Below are 21,502 nucleotides of genomic sequence, written 5' to 3'. Positions count from 1 at the left end.
CAGTCTGTGATATCCCCCCAGTCTGCCGCATCCGCGTGTGTGCGGGGACTGTGGCAGCCGAGAGATTCACCTGTGATGCCTCCCTGAAGCTGACACCTCCGTGTATGTGTGCGGGGACCGTGACAGCCGTGGGGTGGGATTCACCTGTGATACCTCCTTGAAGCTGACACCTCCATGTTTGTGTGCGGGGACCGTGACAGCTTTTTCAGAGGAAACCACCTGTGATATCCCGTCTAAGTCAAAACCTCCGCATGGTGCGGGGACGTGATCTGACTTAGTCAGAGAGACTCAGTCTTGTTATCGGTGTCTCAGCAGCCACAAATCAAGTCACAGTCTCCACCAACTCTCTCACCCGAATCTCAGACACACAGGATCACAGTAGACACTTAGCTTATCCCAGGGTTTGGATTTCCTCGTGGACTTTTCAACACTACCTGGGTTTGGTGACCACACTGACCGGTTAGAGTTGCTGACCCGGACTGGGCACAGGGAACATTCAGGTAAGATAACTAGATTTTCTTACCTTACTTATGGAGTTGCGCAAATCTCCGTTCCCATGAGCCAAGACCTTGGCCGGCACCTCTGTCCTCTCCGGTCAGCAGGATCCCCGTGCGTTTTCGTCCACGGCCCCACGTTGGGCGCCACTTGTTGTGGATGGATTTACTTTTGATTTGGGTAGATTTACCCCTGTGCATACTGTGGCCTGTCCATAACACTACTACTAACAAAATGAGGCGCTTCATAAAAAGTTATGGCCTTATAGGTGGCAGAGAGATTTCTGTAAAAAGTGTATGGGGGGATGTGAGGGAAAGCTCTTTCGATATTACTCCAGTGTCATCCATAAGTGATCTAGGACCCCCACCACTAGAAGAGGGGGCATTCACATAATACTGCAGAAATCACACCGCAAATTAACAGCAGAAATATTCACACAGAGATTGTGCAGATATTGCTGCGTGTACCACTAATGTAATGTCGCACCTTTACCACTGGCCTGATTCTTTGTACTGCTAAGCATGAACTCTGTGGTGAATGTTACATCTGCATCGGTCAATTGCCGCCGTGGTTTTTCCCAGAGTTTAGATGAGATGTCATAGAATCCCCTCCACTACACTGTTTCTATAACACATTGGCCTAGGGGTTAATAATCACCAGGGAACATTTATCATTGAGTTTGAACCAAAATGTGGGCGCCAACCCCTGCTAACATCATTAAGACGTGTACTACCTTATGTTACGCCCTGATATTAGCTTGTTATATTGCACAATTGGTGGTCTTGTAGTTATTTCTGTATAGCTACATCGTGGGCCTCAAGAATGATTTTCTCTGGTGGGCCCAAGGTGCTCCAGTCCGAAGCTGTCTAGGATGAAGGGATTATCCACAGCTGGACAATGCAGAACTGGTGCCCTAGCAAAATGGGACATTAGAGAGGTAAAGGCCCTGGAGACCTCCTCGGACCACTGCTTCAGGTTAGCTCCCTTCTTGGTTAGGGCTACCAAAGGAGCTGCTAGAGGGTAGAAGTGAGGTATAAACTGGTGGTAAAAATTGTTGAATCCCAAAAAGCGCTGCACTGCTTTAGATGAACGTAGCTCCTGCCAGTGCAACACCGCCTCCAGCTTAGCAGGGTTCATAGCTAACCCCGTGGTCGAAATGATGTATCCCAGAAATGGCAAGGACTCTTGCTCAAACACATATTTCTCTAACTTGGCAAAAAGGGAATTAGCGCGAAGAAGCTCAAAAACCTACAGACATCCTTGAGTATCTACAGTACATCTGGGGAATAGATGAGTATGTCGTCCAGATATACCACCACAGATGTAGACAACAGATGTCGTTTACGAAGTCCTGGAAGACTGCAGGGACATTACAGAGACCGAATGTCATAACCAAGTTCTCATGATGACCGTCCCGGGTATTAAAGGCGGTCTTCCATTCATCCCCCTTCACGTATACCAATAAGGTTGTAAGCCCCACGCAAGCCCAACTTTGTAAATATCCTAGCACCCCGCAACCTATCAAAGAGCTCGGACAGCAGAGGCAAAGGATATTTGTTCTTTATGGTAATGGCATTCAAACCCCTATAATCTATGCAGGGACGTAGCACTCCGTTCTTCTGGACGAAGAAAAAACCCACCCCGGCTGGGGACACAGACTTCCTAATAAACCCAATAAAAAGCAAAGGCAATAATGTGGCACTCACCGGATTGCTGTGTGACCAGTCCTTTATTGTACCATCAAAGGTATAGACGATGTATTAAGGTCGGGCAGGTGTGCACAGGTTTGCGAGGAACACAGACGGGCGACGGCTATTTCGCATGCTTGACGCTTCAACGGATCCAAAGCTAATTGGACACGTTGAAGTGTCAAGCACGTGAAAAGACCATCTGTCTGTGTTCCCTGCATGCCTATGTACACCTGCCTGACCTTAATACCTTGTCTATACCTTTGATGGTATAAAAAAGGACTCTGGTCACACAGCAGTCCGGTGAGTGCCTCATTATTGCCTTTGCTTTTTATTGCGCATATGAATGTTTTTTCATGCTGAGCACCTTATACCGATAACTATCAATCTGGATCTCATCTGGATATGAAAATTGAGTACTGCCTTGGTGCCGTTCACCTGTCATCATTTTTTTTGGTTCCTAATAAACCCCCTCGCCAAGTTTTCCCTGATGTATTCAGACTTCGCCTCAGTCTCCGAGAGCGACAAACGATATACACGCCCACGAGGAGGCTCTGCCCCAGGAATGAGGTCTATAGGGCAATTGTAGGTGCAGTGAGGGGGTAGTCTGCACCTTTTTTAGCGAACACGTCTGCATATTGCCAATAATGTTTAGGTAAAGGAGTTAGATCAGCCGTGGCCTCAGACGACCCAATCTGAACTTGATCCCACAAACGTTATCCCTCGCACGAACTACTGCATCTCATTATGCTCCCAGTTGCCCAACTGATATGACGTGAATTGCGACGCAACCAAGGTATGCTCAAAAGCACGTCATCAATACCCTCTGGGATAACTAAAACGGAGATGATCTGATGTTTTGGATCCATCTTGAAGGTAAGGCCGGGATCACACATGCGAGAAACTTGGACGAGTCTCGCAAGTTAATACCTGGCACTGCATGTATTTCTATGCAGCTGCACGCTCCAGTCCGAGTGCCGGGTATTAGCATGCGAGACTCGTCCGAGTTTCTCGCATGTGTGATCTCGGCCTTGGAGGTATTGTCTGATGGGTGATTTGGGTTGGAAGAACTGAGCCATTAACCACCCGGATGGTGACTGGCTTCGGTAGCATGACTAATTGGTGTAATGACCTGCCTGCTTACAAACAAAGCATGTCAGCCGGAATTGTGCAGGACTGTGTCTCAACTCCGCCTGAGAGACCTCCATGGACTCCACTAGATGACTCGTTTGGGCCGGAGATTCCAAAGGATTGGTAAAGTTTTGGGCTAACCGAATCCTGGGTCTACTCTGGGCTCGCTCCCACCTTCGTTCAGCGTACCAAAGGTCAGTGTGAGTGGAGACTGATAAGTGGAGACTGATATTAAGTCCTCCAGAGTAGCTGGAATCTCCTTAGTGGCCAGAACATCCTTTACGTGATCGGCAAGGCATCTCCAAAATATGGGTATCAAGACCTTATCCGACCATTCCAACTCGCTAAGGTACGGAATCGGATAGCAAACTGGCTGGCCGTGGATGAGCCCTGGGTCAATGCCAAGAGTTGGAGTTCGTAGTCGTGAGTAACCTGAGGTCCCAGAAAGACCTGTTTCAGAGCGTCCAAAAAGCGAGAGGCTCTCTGAACCACCGGGTCATTACATTCCCATAACGTTGTAGCCCACTCTAATGCTCTGTCAATAGGGATAACACAAATTCCACCTTAGCTCGCTCTGAGGGGTGCGTGAGGCCAGTGGCTCAAGCTGAATCGAGCACTGATTCACGAACCCCCTACAAGCCTTACTGTTCCCCATTAAGGTAGAGGAAGGTGTGAAAGAGACGGGACGGGAGTCACAGGAGAAAATATAGCAACGGCTTTGCTGTCTGCTTGTGCCGCTACTGCGCAGATCCATAGCAGAGGTCGCCCGCTCGAGCGTGGACAATCTGCCCTCCAGCTGCAGGATGTATCGCTGGACACGCTGCTCGTCCGCTATCACTAGCCAGACCCTGGCGCTAATGTATTGTTAGGGTTGGCGGATTGCACTGAATAAAATAATAGAGCGCAATCGCAACCCGGGGTCCACCTTGCAGAGATGTAAAACTGCTGCTAGTGTGAATAATGGTGGAGCACACGGCGAACGAATGCTCGTCCACACAGAGTTAACGCCACTCAGTATGGACGAAATGCTGAGTTCCAAGCTCTGTTACTCCACAGAGACGAACAGTACAAACAAGTATTATGTGCAAGGCCTTGTTTAACGTCACAAGACCAAGCACGTGGACTGAACTCGCTCTGCAACAGCACAGTGTCAATCGCACGGTACCGAAACAGGTGCTCAATATAGAACCCTGACTATGGATTGAACATGCTCTGGAAACTTCAGATACTATGCCAAGCGCCTAATTGCCCCCACTGATGCTAGCTGCTTACCTACTAGTTCAGTCTCAAGGCCAGACAGGCGAATAGCACATGCAGGCAGAGGGGTAGAATCTCCACTCACATAACCACACATAAATTACACTAGCATGCCGGCGTGCGCCGCTGCGGGCTTTTTATATATAAGGCTCCACCTCAAACACTCACGCGAGACATCGCATGCGGGCCAATATGGAGCTGCCACATCAACCCTGCAGCAAGCGTCCGACCACCAATGAGAAGACGCCACATCACGGACATGCTCAGTAAGACAATCTCCAGACTTGGGCTACAGAGTGCCATACTGCTCCTGTATATCGCTGGTTACTAAGGACTTGGCTGGAGAGCATGCAGTAACCAACCGTATACAATGAGCCTAAGCTAGGTGCTGGGACCGACGTCTATGCTGAGCAGCGGCCGAGCCCGAATGGGAGACCGCAGAGGCAGACAAGGCTTGGAATCTACCCTGTGCAGCGGGAGAATCCCGGCGCCTAACATCGGGTCGGTGCGATTACAGTGATACTCCGTCTGGACTCTGTTAAGTGATTTCCACTATTCTAAGAAGTGCACAAAACTGTGGCGGGCCGCGTTTTTATGCACTGTGAGACAGTGAGGGGGATCATATGCGAGGGTCGATACAGTGGGGGAAAAAAGTATTTAGTCAGCCACCAATTGTGCAAGTTCTCCCATTTAAAAAGATGAGAGGCCTGTAATTGACATAGGTAGACCACAACTATGAGAGTCACAATGAGGCAACAAATCCAGAAAATCACCTTGTCTGATTTAGCAATATTTACTTTTTCAAATTATGGAGGAAAATAAGTATTTGGTTACCTAAAAACATGCAAGGTTTCTGGCTCTCACAGACCTGTAACTTCTTCTTTAAGAGGCTTCTCTGTCCTCCACTCTTTACCTGTAGTAAGGGCACCTGTGTGAACTTATCAGTATAAAAGACACCTGTCCACAACCTCAAACAGTCAAACTCCTCTATTGTGAAGACCAAAGAGCTGTCGAAGGACACCAGAAAGACAGAACTTTTCTGTGGTCCCTGCCTATGTGTTGCATTGCAGCAACCTCGCTGCACTACATATTAGGCCTGCAACGCTGCAGCCCAAGCCTGCCGACAAGATAGTGGAGCTTTTGAGGCAGTTGGTCCTCACTCAGCAACGGCAGCAGGAGCACAAATGACCTGTTGATGCAGCAGATCGCGGCTTTGCGATAAGTGGCCCCACCAGCAACCCCAGTGCGTGCGGAGGCTCAGTACAAAGTCCAGTCAGTGCTGAGGAAGATGAGTCCTGAGTATGATATGGAAGTCTCCCTCACCATGTTCGAGCGCACAGCAGAGCGGGAGAGCTTGCCGTTTTCCCAGTGGGCTGAAATGGTGGCCCCCTTACTGACAGGAGATGCCCAGAAAACCTACTTTGACCTCTGTCGGGACAATGCCCTGGCCTATGGGAAACTGAAAGGTGAGATCCTTGCCCGAATGGGGGTTAACACATACAGTATGTACGTGCGCAACAGGAGTTCCAATGGTCCTTTGTGGAGTCTTGCCCCGTCAGGTCTCAGGCATATGATTTGCTGCAGTTGGTAAAAAAATTGCTTCAGCCTGAGTCCTTAACCCCTTACCATATGGGGAAGAGGGTGGTGGTTGACCAGCTAGAAATAACTCTGCCAGCCGCTATTCAGCGTTGGGTGGGCCAAGGGGATCCCGTCACCCTAAACCAGGAGGACAACTTGATTGAGTGGTATACGGGACTCTGCTCCACTGCAGTTATTACATTGAACCCCACCAGCCCAGGAGCCTGGGAAAGGTCCACGACCCTCTACTGGGGCCAATCAGGACCGAGCCCATACTGAGTGTGACAAGAGAGCTGGTTCCCCTAAATTGGCCTCAAGGTCCAGTTGTGACGCAGCTATTAAGTGTTGGCGATGCCAAGGGCCAGGACATGTGGCTGCCAACTGCCCCAACAGCTGAACCTATGTACTGCGGGTATACTCGCCCTATGATGATGTACGCCCAGGCTTTTTTCACCGCGGATCCATTCGTCCCAGCGGGTGATGCATCTGTGCCAGGTGCGCATCAATAGACACCCAGCCAAGGCCCTCCTGGACTCGGGGATGTTAATGACACTTGTGCATGGGTCATTAATCTCGACTGTAGAATCCCATGGGAAAAATGTGCGTGTTGTGTGAACATGGTGAACTTTGCGATTACCCAACAGTGGAGGTCTCGTTTGTTACACCCTGCGGGGAGATTAAACATGTGGTGGCAGTAGTGAAGACCCTTCCTTATGGGGCTGTCCTGGGAAGAGATTTGCCCATCTTCTGGTCTCTGTGGAAAAATTTAAATAAATGCTCCCAGGGTAAATGTTGTTCTGGGCGCAGAACCCAAAGATCCGGAGTCAGATGCCTGTCACAGGGATCACCAACCTAGGGACAGCGTGTAACCACGATAGGTTTCCCCTAGAGTTATTGGCAGAAGAGGTCGAGGAGACCCTGTCGATTCCTGAGCTGGAAGTGTCCCCTGGTACATTTGGGACAGCTCAGCTCCAGGATCCCACTCTGACTCGGGCACAGGAAAGAATAATTGAGGTAAATGGGGTGGCTCAGCAACCGGGTGCTGAGACTGTGTTCCCACATATGGTGATCAACTAGGAGTTTCTATACAGGGTTGATAAAATCTGGGATGAGGTGGTAGAACAACTGGTGGTGCCCCAGTCCTACCGTCAGGCGATGCTCAAAATGGCTCACACCCATTTGCTGGGAGGGCACTTGGGGGCCAAAAAGATGCAGGAGCGCATATTGCAGCGTTTTTTAATTTTGGCCTGGGGTCTACGCTGAGGTTCTGCGAAACATGTTCTGAGTACCAACTAACCTCACCCACCGCAAACTACCGGATTCCATTGGTATCTCTACTCATTATAGGGGTACCTTTCAAGCGGATTGCGATGGATCTGGTACTAAAATACGCACGGGGCCACCAACACATGTTATTGGTCGTAAACTACACCACCCGGTACCCGGAGGCCATTCCGCTTTGGCACACCTCTGCTAAACTTATTGCCTGGGAGATGTTTGCCATGTTCTGTTGCCGCGGGCTTCCGAAGGAGACCCTTACTGATCAGTGGACTCCTTTTTATGTCCAAGGTGAAGATGGAACTGTGCAAGCTTCTCAAAATAAAGCAGTTGCGCACATCGGCGTATCACCCCCAGACCGACGGACTGGTTGAGCGCTTCAACAAAACCCTCAAGTCCATGTTGAAGAAGGTAGTTTTCAAGAATGGAAGGGATTGGGACATGTTGCCCTCCTTGATGTTCACCATTCGTGAGGTACTGCAGATTTCTACGGGATTTTACCCTTTGAGCTACTGTATGGCAGGCATCCTAGGGGTCTGCTGGATGTACCCAAAGAGACGTGGGAGCAGGAACCTAACCACATAAGAGTGTAATTGAGCACGTGGATATTCAGGACCTGATTGCAGCGGTCATGTCTAAAGTAAAATAGCATTTGATGGATTCTCAGGCAGCGCAGAGCCGCGTATATAACAAAAAGGCCACGGCACACTCTTTTAAAGCAGGAGATCAGGTTTTAGTCTTTGTACCCACCACCGAAAGCAAGGTTATGGCCAAGTGGCAAGGTCCATATAAAGTTTGGGAAAAAGTGAGGGAAGTGAACTACCGAATTTGACAACCCGGGAAAAGAACCCCCGAACAGTTGTATCATGTCAATTTGTTGAAAGCTTGAAAGGACCGGGAGTATATGCTTACGGATGCAACTCCAGACATATCATCTGGGGACCCTCCAATATCGGCCCAGACGGAGGTCGAGAGAGAGGTAAAGATAGGAGACACTCTCTTGAAACAGCAGCGTCAAGAGGTGCAGAAATTAATACAAGAGAATAAGGATGTTTTCTCGAAACTACCCGGTCGTACCTCTGTCATCCAGCATGACAAAGTCATCGAGCCTCACGTAAGGGTGTGAATAAAACCATTGCGAGTGAGGTAAGACAAATGCCCCAGCTAGGAGTAATTGAAGAGTCCCGGAGTGACTGGGCTAGCCTCATTGCGCCGAAGCCGGACGGATCATTACAGTTCTGTAATGACTTCCTTAAATTGAATGAGCTGTCGAAGTTTGACCTTTATCCAATTCTCCGGGTGGACGAGTTGATCAAGCGACTAGGGCAGGCCCAGTACTTTACCACACTTGATATGACCAAGGATTACTGGCAGGTACCTCTCACGGAGTCAGGAAAAGAGAAGACCGCCTACATAACACAGGAAGGCCTTTACCATTATGTCGTCTTGCGCTTTGGACTACATGGGGCACCAGTCACATTCCAGAGGCTGTTGGACATAGTGCTAGAACCCCATTGGAAGTGTACATCAGCATACTTGGATTACATCATCATCTTTAGTATTGTACTGGCTGGCGTACCCACTTGTCCCTGGTACAAGCTGTAGTGAATTCGCTCAGATTCGCATGCTTGACGGCGAGTCCCAAGAAATGTGCAGTAGGGCTCGAGGAAGTCCAGTACTTAGGATACGTGATTGGCCATGGGGTTATCAAACCCCAAATAAAATTGAGGCCATACAGAACTGGCCCCTTCCTGTTACCGCCAAGCAGGTGAGAGCATTTCTCGGCGTCGTTCGGTATTACCGGAGGTTTATACCTAATTTCTCTGGGAGAACAACAGCCCTAACCAATCAATCAGATATGATTTGCCTACAAATTTGTAATTCCAATAATAGCATAAGAACCGACAAAATGTGGAAGCTTTTTACCATGAAATTGTTCAAAAATTTATTTCAATCAGTATAATGCAATAGTGCAAAAAGGTATATATGAATAGGGACAACAAATACAAGATAAAAGCCGCAAAACATTCAGAGTATAGAAAAAAGGGGTACATCCATTGCACAAAAAGAAGGTTCTAACTGGTACACAGTAATGACATAGACATTATGGAGGCCAAGTAGAAGGATATATATTAATTATAAATATAAGGGGCAAAACAATGCTTCCCAAAGTAATAAATATGACACATTTACAGGCCTAAATAGAAGGGGAAATATATATCTCTCATAGGTGCATGTACAGAGAATAAATCCCAAAAGGAACTGGTATTGAATTAATCAAAGGGTTAATCCCTTGTAAAGTGATTATGCAAAATAAAGCACTAGTAAAGGAAATAAAAAAAACAATTGTTTCAATTCATGACATGTGGTAATAAAGATTAGTGTCTATACATGAAGGCGGCAGGCACCCCAATGCGCGTTTCACACTTGGCATTGTCCAGGGGATGTGTGTCCCTTAGCATATATTTTTTTTCATTTTTTTTCTAGTTTATGAGAGATTTATATATTTCCCCTTCTATTTAGGCCTGTAAATTTGTGATATTTATTACTTTGGGAAGCATTGTTTTGCCCCTTATATTTATAATTAATATATATCCTATTTGGCCTCCATAATGTCTACGTCATTACTTTGTACCAATTAGAACCTTCTTTTTGTGCAACGGATGTACCCCTTTTTTCTATACTCTGAATGTTTTGCGGCTTTTATCTTGTATTTGTTGTCCCTATTCATATATACCTTTTGGCACCCCTAACCAATCTCCTAAAGGGAAAGAAATCGGTAATGGTGCTGTGGAATCATCAAGCGGAAGATGCCTACCAGTCTATGATGGTGACGCTGTGCAGACAGCCCGTTTTCATCAGCCCCAACTTCAAGAATGACTTCGTCGTGAAGACGGACGCCTCTAACGTTGGTCTAGGAGCAGTCTGGTCGCAGGAGATGAACGATGAGGAACATCCGGTCACCTACGTATGTAGGAAATTCACCCCGGCTGAGAAAAGTTATAGCGTAGTGGTGGAGTACCTGGCTATTAAGTGGGCCTTGGAGTCCCTACGCTATTATTTGCTCGGTCGACCATTTCACTTGGTGACAAATCATTCACCCTTGGTCTGGATGTTAAATGCCAAGGAGAGGAATGCTCGGGTCACCAAATGGTTCCTGTCTCTGCAAAATTTCTATTTCACCGTAGAACATCGTGCAGGGAAGGCCCAAGGGAATGCAGATGCCCTGTCCCAGGCACCCTGTATGGTAACAAGTGTGTTCAACCCCACAAGTTTGAACAGAGGGGGGATATGTGAGGCAATGAGGGGGATCATATTCGAGAGTCAATAGGTGTTTCTCAGGATGCGGACGGAGTCTTATTAAACCCGCTGGAGTGCCTTGTGTTCACAGCAGGACGCCTGTGAGTCACAAGACAAAGTAAAAGAGTGTATTTGGTCCGTCAGGTTTTTAGGAAAACCCGTTTATGGGCTTTTATTTTTACAGGGATTTGCAGGTTTGGTAGTGGGGCGAATCCCTCTCTCCAGCCCGGCTTTTGGAAGTGGCTCTATGGCTACGATTCCATTTAACTCTGGCAATTTTTGCCTTGGGTGTGTCAGTTTGGAGTTTGCAAGCTGCAGGGCAGGTGTCTCTGTGCAACCCAGGACTGTGTGAAGCTAACACAGAACCAGGGAACTCAAGGCAGCTAATGCACTCAAAAGACACGGTGGTGCCATCATCCACGGCATCCATCTCCCTACTGCATCTGTGGAGCTCAGCCACAGTGATCTTGGGGTTCTTCTTTACCTCTGTCAAAAAGGCTCTTCTCCAACGATTGCTCAGTTTGGCTGGACGGCCAGGTCTAGGAAGACTTCTGGTGGTCCCAAACTTCTTTTAAGGATTATGGAGGCCACTGTGCTCTTAGGAACCTTGAGTACTGCAGAAATTCTTTTGTAACCTTGGCCAGATCTGTGCCTTGTCACAATTTTGTCTCTGAGCTCCTTGGCCAGTTCCTTTGACCTCATCCTTCTCATTTGGTCTGACATGCACTGTGAGGTCTTATATAGACAGGTGTGCGCCTTTACAAATCAAGTCCTGTCAGTTTAATTAAACACAGCTGGACTCCAATGAAGAAGTAGAACCATCTCAAGGAGGATCACAAGGAAATGGACAGCATGTGACTTAAATACGAGTCTTTGAGCAAAGGGTCTGAATACTTATGGCCATGTGATATTTCATTTTTTTCTTTTTTAATAAATTTGCAAATATTCCTATATTTCTGTTTTTTTTCAGTCAAGATGGGGTGCAGAGTGTACATTAATGAGAAAAAAAATGAACTTTTTTGATTTTACCAAATGGCTGCAATGAAACAAAGAGTGAAAAATTTAAAGGGGTCTGAATACTTTCCGTATCCACTGTATATAGACAGATACACGGCAGGTCATGTATTCAGTCTTTGTGTCTCCACAGATGGATCCAGGAGGAGAAATCCGCCAGAGAGATGTCCCCGTCCTCTGTATCCCCAGGACGGTCCAGAGGAGAATCACAACATCCCGGAGGATCATCAGGTAGATGACACTGAAGCCTCCACAACATCTGACCATGAAGTGATGGGACCTGAGCTCATCTTACAGTTTACTTTTTAGGGTGAAGATCTGATTAATATTAAGGTTGAGGTTATACATGGAGCACAAGAGGCGATCGCAATATGGGCCGGTGAGCAGGGGAGACTCATGGCTGTTCTCTGTTCACCTACTACTCTATCTTCTCATGACACAATTTATTTCATCACTGTGTGTTTTTTTTACAGATGGATCCAGGAGGAGAAATCCACCAGAGAGATGTCCCCGTCCTCTGTGTCCCCAGGACTGTCCAGAGGAGAATCACAATGTCCTTGAGGAACATCAGGTAGATGAAGCTGGGCCCTTATCTGGATCTGTATATGGGGGGACATTTCTGATCAATGTCATAGATGTAATAGATTTTGGTGGTTTCTTGTATTGTGCTGATTGTTACATCTGATATATCAGGGGGAAGATCTGATTAATATTAAAGTGAAGGATGAGACAGAAGAAGCGATGACGAGGGGGGATCAGCCGTGTGTGAGTGACGGGAAGGAGGAGATTCCCGGAGATGTTTCCAGAGGTAAGTAATAATATTGAGCGCGTGATGATGATGATGACTGGTGTGTGGTTATAATGATGCCTCCCACTGTCTCCTACACTGAGGTCAGCATGTTGGTCTCTCTGCATCCAGGCCGGCCGCCCGGTGGCATGAAGAGCCCTGTGGTAAGTCAGTAAGTGCCATGCTATGGAGGTGTGGGTCAGACATACGTCTGTCGTTCCTCTGCCACTATGGAGGCCATCTTGGATGTAGAAGGACCAGAACACTAGTCTCAGTCGGAGGCAAGCGGAAGACGCCAGGTAGGTGACAGTACATGACAAATGTTTAGTCACTCCTCTGTTCCGAGGTGGAGAATTGCCTTATCATTTTATCATAAAAGGGATTACAAGCTTGTATGTACGAACAGCTGCGATGGCCACATCTAGAGTTGTCGTTATCTGACAATCATGTTGGTTTCTGGTGACCTGGTTCAATTAACATATAAACATGGAGACAAGATACTGCCCAGATCAGGTGCCCTTTACCATCCACTTATATCCCCTGTAAGCAAATTATTTTTAGCCAAATCTTGTAGGATTGCTGTGTGACCAGTCCTTTATTGTACCATCAAAGGTACAGACGGGCAGGTGTGCACAGGTTTGCGAGGAACACAGACGGGCGACGGCTATTTCGCATGCTTGACGCTTCAACGGATCCAAAGCTAATTGGACACGTTGAAGTGTCAAGCACGTCAAACGTCCATCTGTCTGTGTTCCCTGCATGCCTTTGTACACCTGCCTGACCTTAATACCTTGTCTATACCTTTGATGGTATAAAAAAGGACTCTGGTCACACAGCAGTCCGGTGAGTGCCTCATTATTGCCTTTGCTTTTTATTGCGCATATGAATGTTTTTTTCATGCTGAGCACCTTATACCGATAACTATCAATCTGGATCTCATCTGGATATGAAAATTGAGTACTGCCTTGGTGCCGTTCACCTGTCATCATTTTTTTTGGTTCCTAATAAACCCCATCGCCAAGTTTTCCCTGATGTATTCAGACTTCGCCTCAGTCTCCGAGAGCGACAAACGATATACACACCCACGAGGAGGCTCTGCCCCAGGAATGAGGTCTATAGGGCAATTGTAGGTGCAGTGAGGGGGTAGTCTGCGCCTTTTTTAGCGAACACGTCTGCATATTGCCAATAATGTTTAGGTAAAGGAGTTAGATCAGCCGTGGCCTCAGACGACCCAATCTGAACTTGATCCCACAAAAGTTATCCCTCGCACGAACTACTGCATCTCATTATGCTCCCAGTTGCCCAACTGATATGACGTGAATTGCGACGCAACCAAGGTATGCTCAAAAGCACGTCATCAATACCCTCTGGGATAACTAAAACGGAGATGATCTCCTGATGTTTTGGATCCATCTTGAAGGTAACGCCGGGATCACACATGCGAGAAACTTGGACGAGTCTCGCAAGTTAATACCTGGCACTGCATGTATTTCTATGCAGCTGCACGCTCCAGTCCGAGTGCCGGGTATTAGCATGCGAGACTCGTCCGAGTTTCTCGCATGTGTGATCTCGGCCTTGGAGGTATTGTCTGATGGGTGATTTGGGTTGGAAGAACTGAGCCATTAACCACCCGGATGGTGACTGGCTTCGGTAGCATGACTAATTGGTGTAATGACCTGCCTGCTTACAAACAAAGCATGTCAGCCGGAATTGTGCACGACTGGGTCTCAACTCCGCCTGAGAGACCTCCATGGACTCCACTAGATGACTCGTTTGGGCCGGAGATTCCAAAGGATTGGTAAAGTTTTGGGCTAACCGAATCCTGGGTCTACTCTGGGCTCGCTCCCACCTTCGTTCAGCGTACCAAAGGTCAGTGTGAGTGGAGACTGATATTAAGTCCTCCAGAGTAGCTGGAATCTCCTTAGTGGCCAGAACATCCTTTACGTGATCGGCAAGGCATCTCCAAAATATGGGTATCAAGACCTTATCCGACCATTCCAACTCGCTAAGGTACGGAATCGGATAGCAAACTGGCTGGCCGTGGATGAGCCCTGGGTCAATGCCAAGAGTTGGAGTTCGTAGTCGTGAGTAACCTGAGGTCCCAGAAAGACCTGTTTCAGAGCGTCCAAAAAGCGAGAGGCTCTCTGAACCACCGGGTCATTACATTCCCATAACGTTGTAGCCCACTCTAATGCTCTGTCAATAGGGATAACACAAATTCCACCTTAGCTTGCTCTGAGGGGTGCGTGAGGCCAGTGGCTCAAGCTGAATCGAGCACTGATTCACGAACCCCCTACAAGCCTTACTGTTCCCCATTAAGGTAGAGGAAGGTGTGAAAGAGACGGGACGGGAGTCACAGGAGAAAATATAGCAACGGCTTTGCTGTCTGCTTGTGCCGCTACTGCGCAGGTCCATAGCAGAGGTCGCCCGCTCGAGCGTGGACAATCTGCCCTCCAGCTGCAGGATGTATCGCTGGACACGCTGCTCGTCCGCTATCACTAGCCAGACCCTGGCGCTAATGTATTGTTAGGGTTGGCGGATTGCACTGAATAAAATAATAGAGCGCGATCGCAACCCGGGGTCCACCTTGCAGAGATGTAAAACTGCTGCTAGTGTGAATAATGGTGGAGCACACGGCGAACGAATGCTCGTCCACACAGAGTTAACGCCACTCAGTATGGACGAAATGCTGAGTTCCAAGCTCTGTTACTCCACAGAGAGGAACAGTACAAACAAGTATTATGTGCAAGGCCTTGTTTAACGTCACAAGGCCAAGCACGTGGACTGAACTCGCTCTGCAACAGCACAGTGTCAATCGCACGGTACCGAAACAGGTGCTCAATATAGAACCCTGACTATGGATTGAACATGCTCTGGAAACTTCAGATACTATGCCAAGCGCCTAATTGCCCCCACTGATGCTAGCTGCTTACCTACTAGTTCAGTCTCAAGGCCAGACAGGCGAATAGCACATGCAGGCAGAGGGGTAGAATCTCCACTCACATAACCACACATAAATTACACTAGCATGCCGGCGTGCGCCGCTGCGGGCTTTTTATACATAAGGCTCCACCTCAAACACTCACGCGAGACATCGCATGCGGGCCAATATGGAGCTGCCACATCAACCCTGCAGCAAGCGTCCGACCACCAATGAGAAGACGCCACATCACGGACATGCTCAGTAAGACAATCTCCAGACTTGGGCTACAGAGTGCCATACTGCTCCTGTATATCGCTGGTTACTAAGGACTTGGCTGGAGAGCCTGCAGTAACCAACCGTATACAATGAGCCTAAGCTAGGTGCTGGGACCGACGTCTATGCTGAGCAGCGGCCGAGCCCGAATGGGAGACCGCAGAGGCAGACAAGGCTTGGAATCTACCCCGTGCAGCGGGAGAATCCCGGCGCCTAACATCGGGTCGGTGCGATTACAGTGATACTCCGTCTGGCCTCTGTTAAGTGATTTCCACTATTCTAAGAAGTGCACAAAACTGTGGCGGGCCGCGTTTTTATGCACTGTGAGACAGTGAGGGGGATCATATGCGAGGGTCGATACAGTGAGGGAAAAAAGTATTTAGTCAGCCACCAATTGTGCAAGTTCTCCCATTTAAAAAGATGAGAGGCCTGTAATTGACATAGGTAGACCACAACTATGAGAGTCACAATGAGGCAACAAATCCAGAAAATCACCTTGTCTGATTTAGCAATATTTACTTTTTCAAATTATGGTGGAAAATAAGTATTTGGTTACCTAACAACATGCAAGGTTTCTGGCTCTCACAGACCTGTAACTTCTTCTTTAAGAGGCTTCTCTGTCCTCCACTCTTTACCTGTAGTAAGGGCACCTGTGTGAACTTATCAGTATAAAAGACACCTGTCCACAACCTCAAACAGTCAAACTCCACTATTGTGAAGACCAAAGAGCTGTCGAAGGACACCAGAAAGACAGAACTTTTCTGTGGTCCCTGCCTATGTGTTGCATTGCAGCAACCTCGCTGCACTACATATTAGGCCTGCAACGCTGCAGCCCAAGCCTGCCGACAAGATAGTGGAGCATTTGAGGCAGTTGGTCCTCACTCAGCAACGGCAGCAGGAGCACAAATGACCTGTTGATGCAGCAGATCGCGGCTTTGCGATAAGTGGCCCCACCAGCAACCCCAGTGCGTGCGGAGGCTCAGTACAAAGTCCAGTCAGTGCTGAGGAAGATGAGTCCTGAGTATGATATGGAAGTCTCCCTCACCATGTTCGAGCGCACAGCAGAGCGGGAGAGCTTGCCGTTTTCCCAGTGGGCTGAAATGGTGGCCCCCTTACTGACAGGAGATGCCCAGAAAACCTACTTTGACCTCTGTCGGGACAATGCCCTGGCCTATGGGAAACTGAAAGGTGAGATCCTTGCCCGAATGGGGGTTAACACATACAATGCCTACAAGTAGTATTCAACCCCCTGCAGATTTAGCAGGTTTACACATTCGGAATTAACTTGGCATTGTGGCATTTGGACTGTAGATCAGCCTGGAAGTGTGAAATGCACTGCAGCAAAAAATAATGTTATTTCTTTGTTTTAATTTTTTTTTAAATTGTGAAAAGTTTATTCAGAGGGTCATTTATTATTCAACCCCTCAAACCACCAGAATTCTGTTTGGTTCCCCTAAAGTATTAAGAAGTATTTCAGGCACAAAGAACAATGAGCTTCACATGTTTGGATTAATTATCTCTTTTTCCAGCCTTTTCTGACTATTTAAGACCCTCCCCAAACTTGTGAACAGCACTCATACATGGTCAACATGGGAAAGACAAAGGAGCATTCCAAGGCCATCAGAGACAAGATCGTGGAGGGTCACAAGGCTGGCAAGGGGTACAAAACCCTTTCCAAGGAGTTGGACCTACCTGTCTCCACTGTTGGGAGCATCATCCGGAAGTGGAGGGCTTATGGAACTACTGTTAGCCTTCCACGGCCTGGACAGCCTTTGAAAGTTTCCTCCCGTGCCGAGGCCAGGCTTGTCCGAAGAGTCAAGGCTAACCCAAGGACAACAAGGAAGGAGCTCCGGGAAGATCTCATGGCAGTGGGGACATTGGTTTCAGACAATACCATAAGTAACGTACTCCACCGCAATGGTCTCCGTTCCAGATGAGCCCGTAATGTACCTTTACTTTCAAAGCGTCATGTCAAGGCTCGTCTACAGTTTGCTCATGATCACTTGGAGGACTCTGAGACAGACTGGTTCAAGGTTCTCTGGTCTGATGAGACCAAGATCGAGATCTTTGGTGCCAACCACACACGTGACGTTTGGAGACTGGATGGCACTGCATACGACCCCAAGAATACCATCCCTACAGTCAAGCATGGTGGTGGCAGCATCATGCTGTGGGGCTGTTTCTCAGCCAAGGGGCCTGGCCATCTGGTCCGCATCCATGGGAAGATGGATAGCACGGCCTACCTGGAGATTTTGGCCAAGAACCTCTGCTCCTCCATCAAGGATCTTAAGATGGGTCGTCATTTCATCTTCCAACAAGACAACGACCCAAAGCACACAGCCAAGAAAACCAAGGCCTGGTTCAAGAGGGAAAAAATCAAGGTGTTGCAGTGGCCTAGTCAGTCTCCTGACCTTAACCCAATTGAAAACTTGTGGAAGGAGCTCAAGATTAAAGTCCACATGAGACACCCAAAGAACCTAGATAACTTGGAGAAGATCTGCATGGAGGAGTGGGCCAAGATAACTCCAGAGACCTGTGCCGGCCTGATCAGGTCTTATAAAAGACAATTATTAGCTGTAATTGCAAACAAGGGTTATTCCACAAAATTTTAAACCTAGGGGTTGAATAATAATTGACCCACACTTTTATGTTTAAAATTTATTAAAATTTAACTGAGCAACATAACTTTTTGGTTTGTAAGATTTATGCATCTGTTAATAAATCCTGCTCTTGTGTGAAGTTTGAAGGCTCTAACTTATTTGCATCTTATCAAACCTGCTAAATCTGCAGGGGGTTGAATACTACTTGTAGGCACTGTATGTACGTGCGCAACAGGAGTTCCAATGGTCCTTTGTGGAGTCTCGCCCCGTCAGGTCTCAGGCATATGATTTGCTGCAGTTGGTAAAAAAATTGCTTCAGCCTGAGTCCTTAACCCCTTACCATATGGGGAAGAGGGTGGTGGTTGACCAGCTAGAAATAACTCTGCCAGCCGCTATTCAGCGTTGGGTGGGCCAAGGGGATCCCGTCAAACTAAACCAGGAGGACAACTTGATTGAGTGGTATACGGGACTCTGCTCCACTGCAGTTATTACATTGAACCCCACCAGCCCAGGAGCCTGGGAAAGGTCCACGACCCTCTACTGGGGCCAATCAGGACCGAGCCCATACTGAGTGTGACAAGAGAGCTGGTTCCCCTAAATTGGCCTCAAGGTCCAGTTGTGACGCAGCTATTAAGTGTTGGCGATGCCAAGGGCCAGGACATGTGGCTGCCAACTGCCCCAACAGCTGAACCTATGTACTGCGGGTATACTCGCCCTATGATGATGTACGCCCAGGCTTTTTTCACCGCGGATCCATTCGTCCCAGCGGGTGATGCATCTGTGCCAGGTGCGCATCAATAGACACCCAGCCAAGGCCCTCCTGGACTCGGGGATGTTAATGACACTTGTGCATGGGTCATTAATCTCGACTTTAGAATCCCATGGGAAAAATGTGCGTGTTGTGTGAACATGGTGAACTTTGCGATTACCCAACAGTGGAGGTCTCGTTTGTTACACCCTGCGGGGAGATTAAACATGTGGTGGCAGTAGTGAAGACCCTTCCTTATGGGGCTGTCCTGGGAAGAGATTTGCCCATCTTCTGGTCTCTGTGGAAAAATTTAAATAAATGCTCCCAGGGTTAATGTTGTTCTGGGCGCAGAACCCAAAGATCCGGAGTCAGATGCCTGTCACAGGGATCACCAACCTAGGGACAGCGTGTAACCACGATAGGTTTCCCCTAGAGTTATTGGCAGAAGAGGTCGAGGAGACCCTGTCGATTCCTGAGCTGGAAGTGTCCCCTGGTACATTTGGGACAGCTCAGCTCCAGGATCCCACTCTGACTCGGGCACAGGAAAGAATAATTGAGGTAAATGGGGTGGCTCAGCAACCGGGTGCTGAGACTGTGTTCCCACATATGGTGATCAACTAGGAGTTTCTATACAGGGTTGATAAAATCTGGGATGAGGTGGTAGAACAACTGGTGGTGCCCCAGTCCTACCGTCAGGCGATGCTCAAAATGGCTCACACCCATTTGCTGGGAGGGCACTTGGGGGCCAAAAAGATGCAGGAGCGCATATTGCAGCGTTTTTTAATTTTGGCCTGGGGTCTACGCTGAGGTTCTGCGAAACATGTTCTGAGTACCAACTAACCTCACCCACCGCAAACTACCGGATTCCATTGGTATCTCTACTCATTATAGGGGTACCTTTCAAGCGGATTGCGATGGATCTGGTACTAAAATACGCACGGGGCCACCAACACATGTTATTGGTCGTAAACTACACCACCCGGTACCCGGAGGCCATTCCGCTTTGGCACACCTCTGCTAAACTTATTGCCTGGGAGATGTTTGCCATGTTCTGTTGCCGCGGGCTTCCGAAGGAGACCCTTACTGATCAGTGGACTCCTTTTTATGTCCAAGGTGAAGATGGAACTGTGCAAGCTTCTCAAAATAAAGCAGTTGCGCACATCGGCGTATCACCCCCAGACCGACGGACTGGTTGAGCGCTTCAACAAAACCCTCAAGTCCATGTTGAAGAAGGTAGTTTTCAAGAATGGAAGGGATTGGGACATGTTGCCCTCCTTGATGTTCACCATTCGTGAGGTACTGCAGATTTCTACGGGATTTTACCCTTTGAGCTACTGTATGGCAGGCATCCTAGGGGTCTGCTGGATGTACCCAAAGAGACGTGGGAGCAGGAACCTAACCACATAAGAGTGTAATTGAGCACGTGGATATTCAGGACCTGATTGCAGCGGTCATGTCTAAAGTAAAATAGCATTTGATGGATTCTCAGGCAGCGCAGAGCCGCGTATATAACAAAAAGGCCACGGCACACTCTTTTAAAGCAGGAGATCAGGTTTTAGTCTTTGTACCCACCACCGAAAGCAAGGTTATGGCCAAGTGGCAAGGTCCATATAAAGTTTGGGAAAAAGTGAGGGAAGTGAACTACCGAATTTGACAACCCGGGAAAAGAACCCCCGAACAGTTGTATCATGTCAATTTGTTGAAAGCTTGAAAGGACCGGGAGTATATGCTTACGGATGCAACTCCAGACATATCATCTGGGGACCCTCCAATATCGGCCCAGACGGAGGTCGAGAGAGAGGTAAAGATAGGAGACACTCTCTTGAAACAGCAGCGTCAAGAGGTGCAGAAATTAATACAAGAGAATAAGGATGTTTTCTCGAAACTACCCGGTCGTACCTCTGTCATCCAGCATGACAAAGTCATCGAGCCTCACGTAAGGGTGTGAATAAAACCATTGCGAGTGAGGTAAGACAAATGCCCCAGCTAGGAGTAATTGAAGAGTCCCGGAGTGACTGGGCTAGCCTCATTGCGCCGAAGCCGGACGGATCATTACAGTTCTGTAATGACTTCCTTAAATTGAATGAGCTGTCGAAGTTTGACCTTTATCCAATTCTCCGGGTGGACGAGTTGATCAAGCGACTAGGGCAGGCCCAGTACTTTACCACACTTGATATGACCAAGGATTACTGGCAGGTACCTCTCACGGAGTCAGGAAAAGAGAAGACCGCCTACATAACACAGGAAGGCCTTTACCATTATGTCGTCTTGCGCTTTGGACTACATGGGGCACCAGTCACATTCCAGAGGCTGTTGGACATAGTGCTAGAACCCCATTGGAAGTGTACATCAGCATACTTGGATTACATCATCATCTTTAGTATTGTACTGGCTGGCGTACCCACTTGTCCCTGGTACAAGCTGTAGTGA

General features: G+C 48.0%; 1 protein-coding gene across 1 annotated transcript in view; it reads left to right on the top strand.

Annotated features, from left to right (window-relative positions):
* LOC141073070 (uncharacterized) overlaps positions 1 to 21,502 on the top strand; it is a 76,788-nt gene that overhangs the window by 43,857 nt on the left and 11,429 nt on the right. Inside the window, exons 3-6 of the mRNA XM_073560398.1 lie at positions 11,875 to 11,972; positions 12,051 to 12,120; positions 12,215 to 12,312; positions 12,435 to 12,549. Of these exons, the coding sequence (XP_073416499.1) occupies positions 11,875 to 11,972; positions 12,051 to 12,120; positions 12,215 to 12,312; positions 12,435 to 12,549 (381 nt within the window). The remainder of the gene's footprint in view (positions 1 to 11,874; positions 11,973 to 12,050; positions 12,121 to 12,214; positions 12,313 to 12,434; positions 12,550 to 21,502) is intronic.

Source organism: Dendrobates tinctorius, unplaced genomic scaffold (assembly GCF_039654945.1).
Source record: "Dendrobates tinctorius isolate UK_male_01 unplaced genomic scaffold, ASM3965494v1 ptg000296l, whole genome shotgun sequence".
Classification (NCBI taxonomy): Eukaryota; Metazoa; Chordata; class Amphibia; order Anura; family Dendrobatidae; genus Dendrobates; species Dendrobates tinctorius.
The sequence above is the reverse complement of the archived record's forward strand: the minus strand, read 5'-3'. Positions and strand labels throughout refer to the sequence as shown.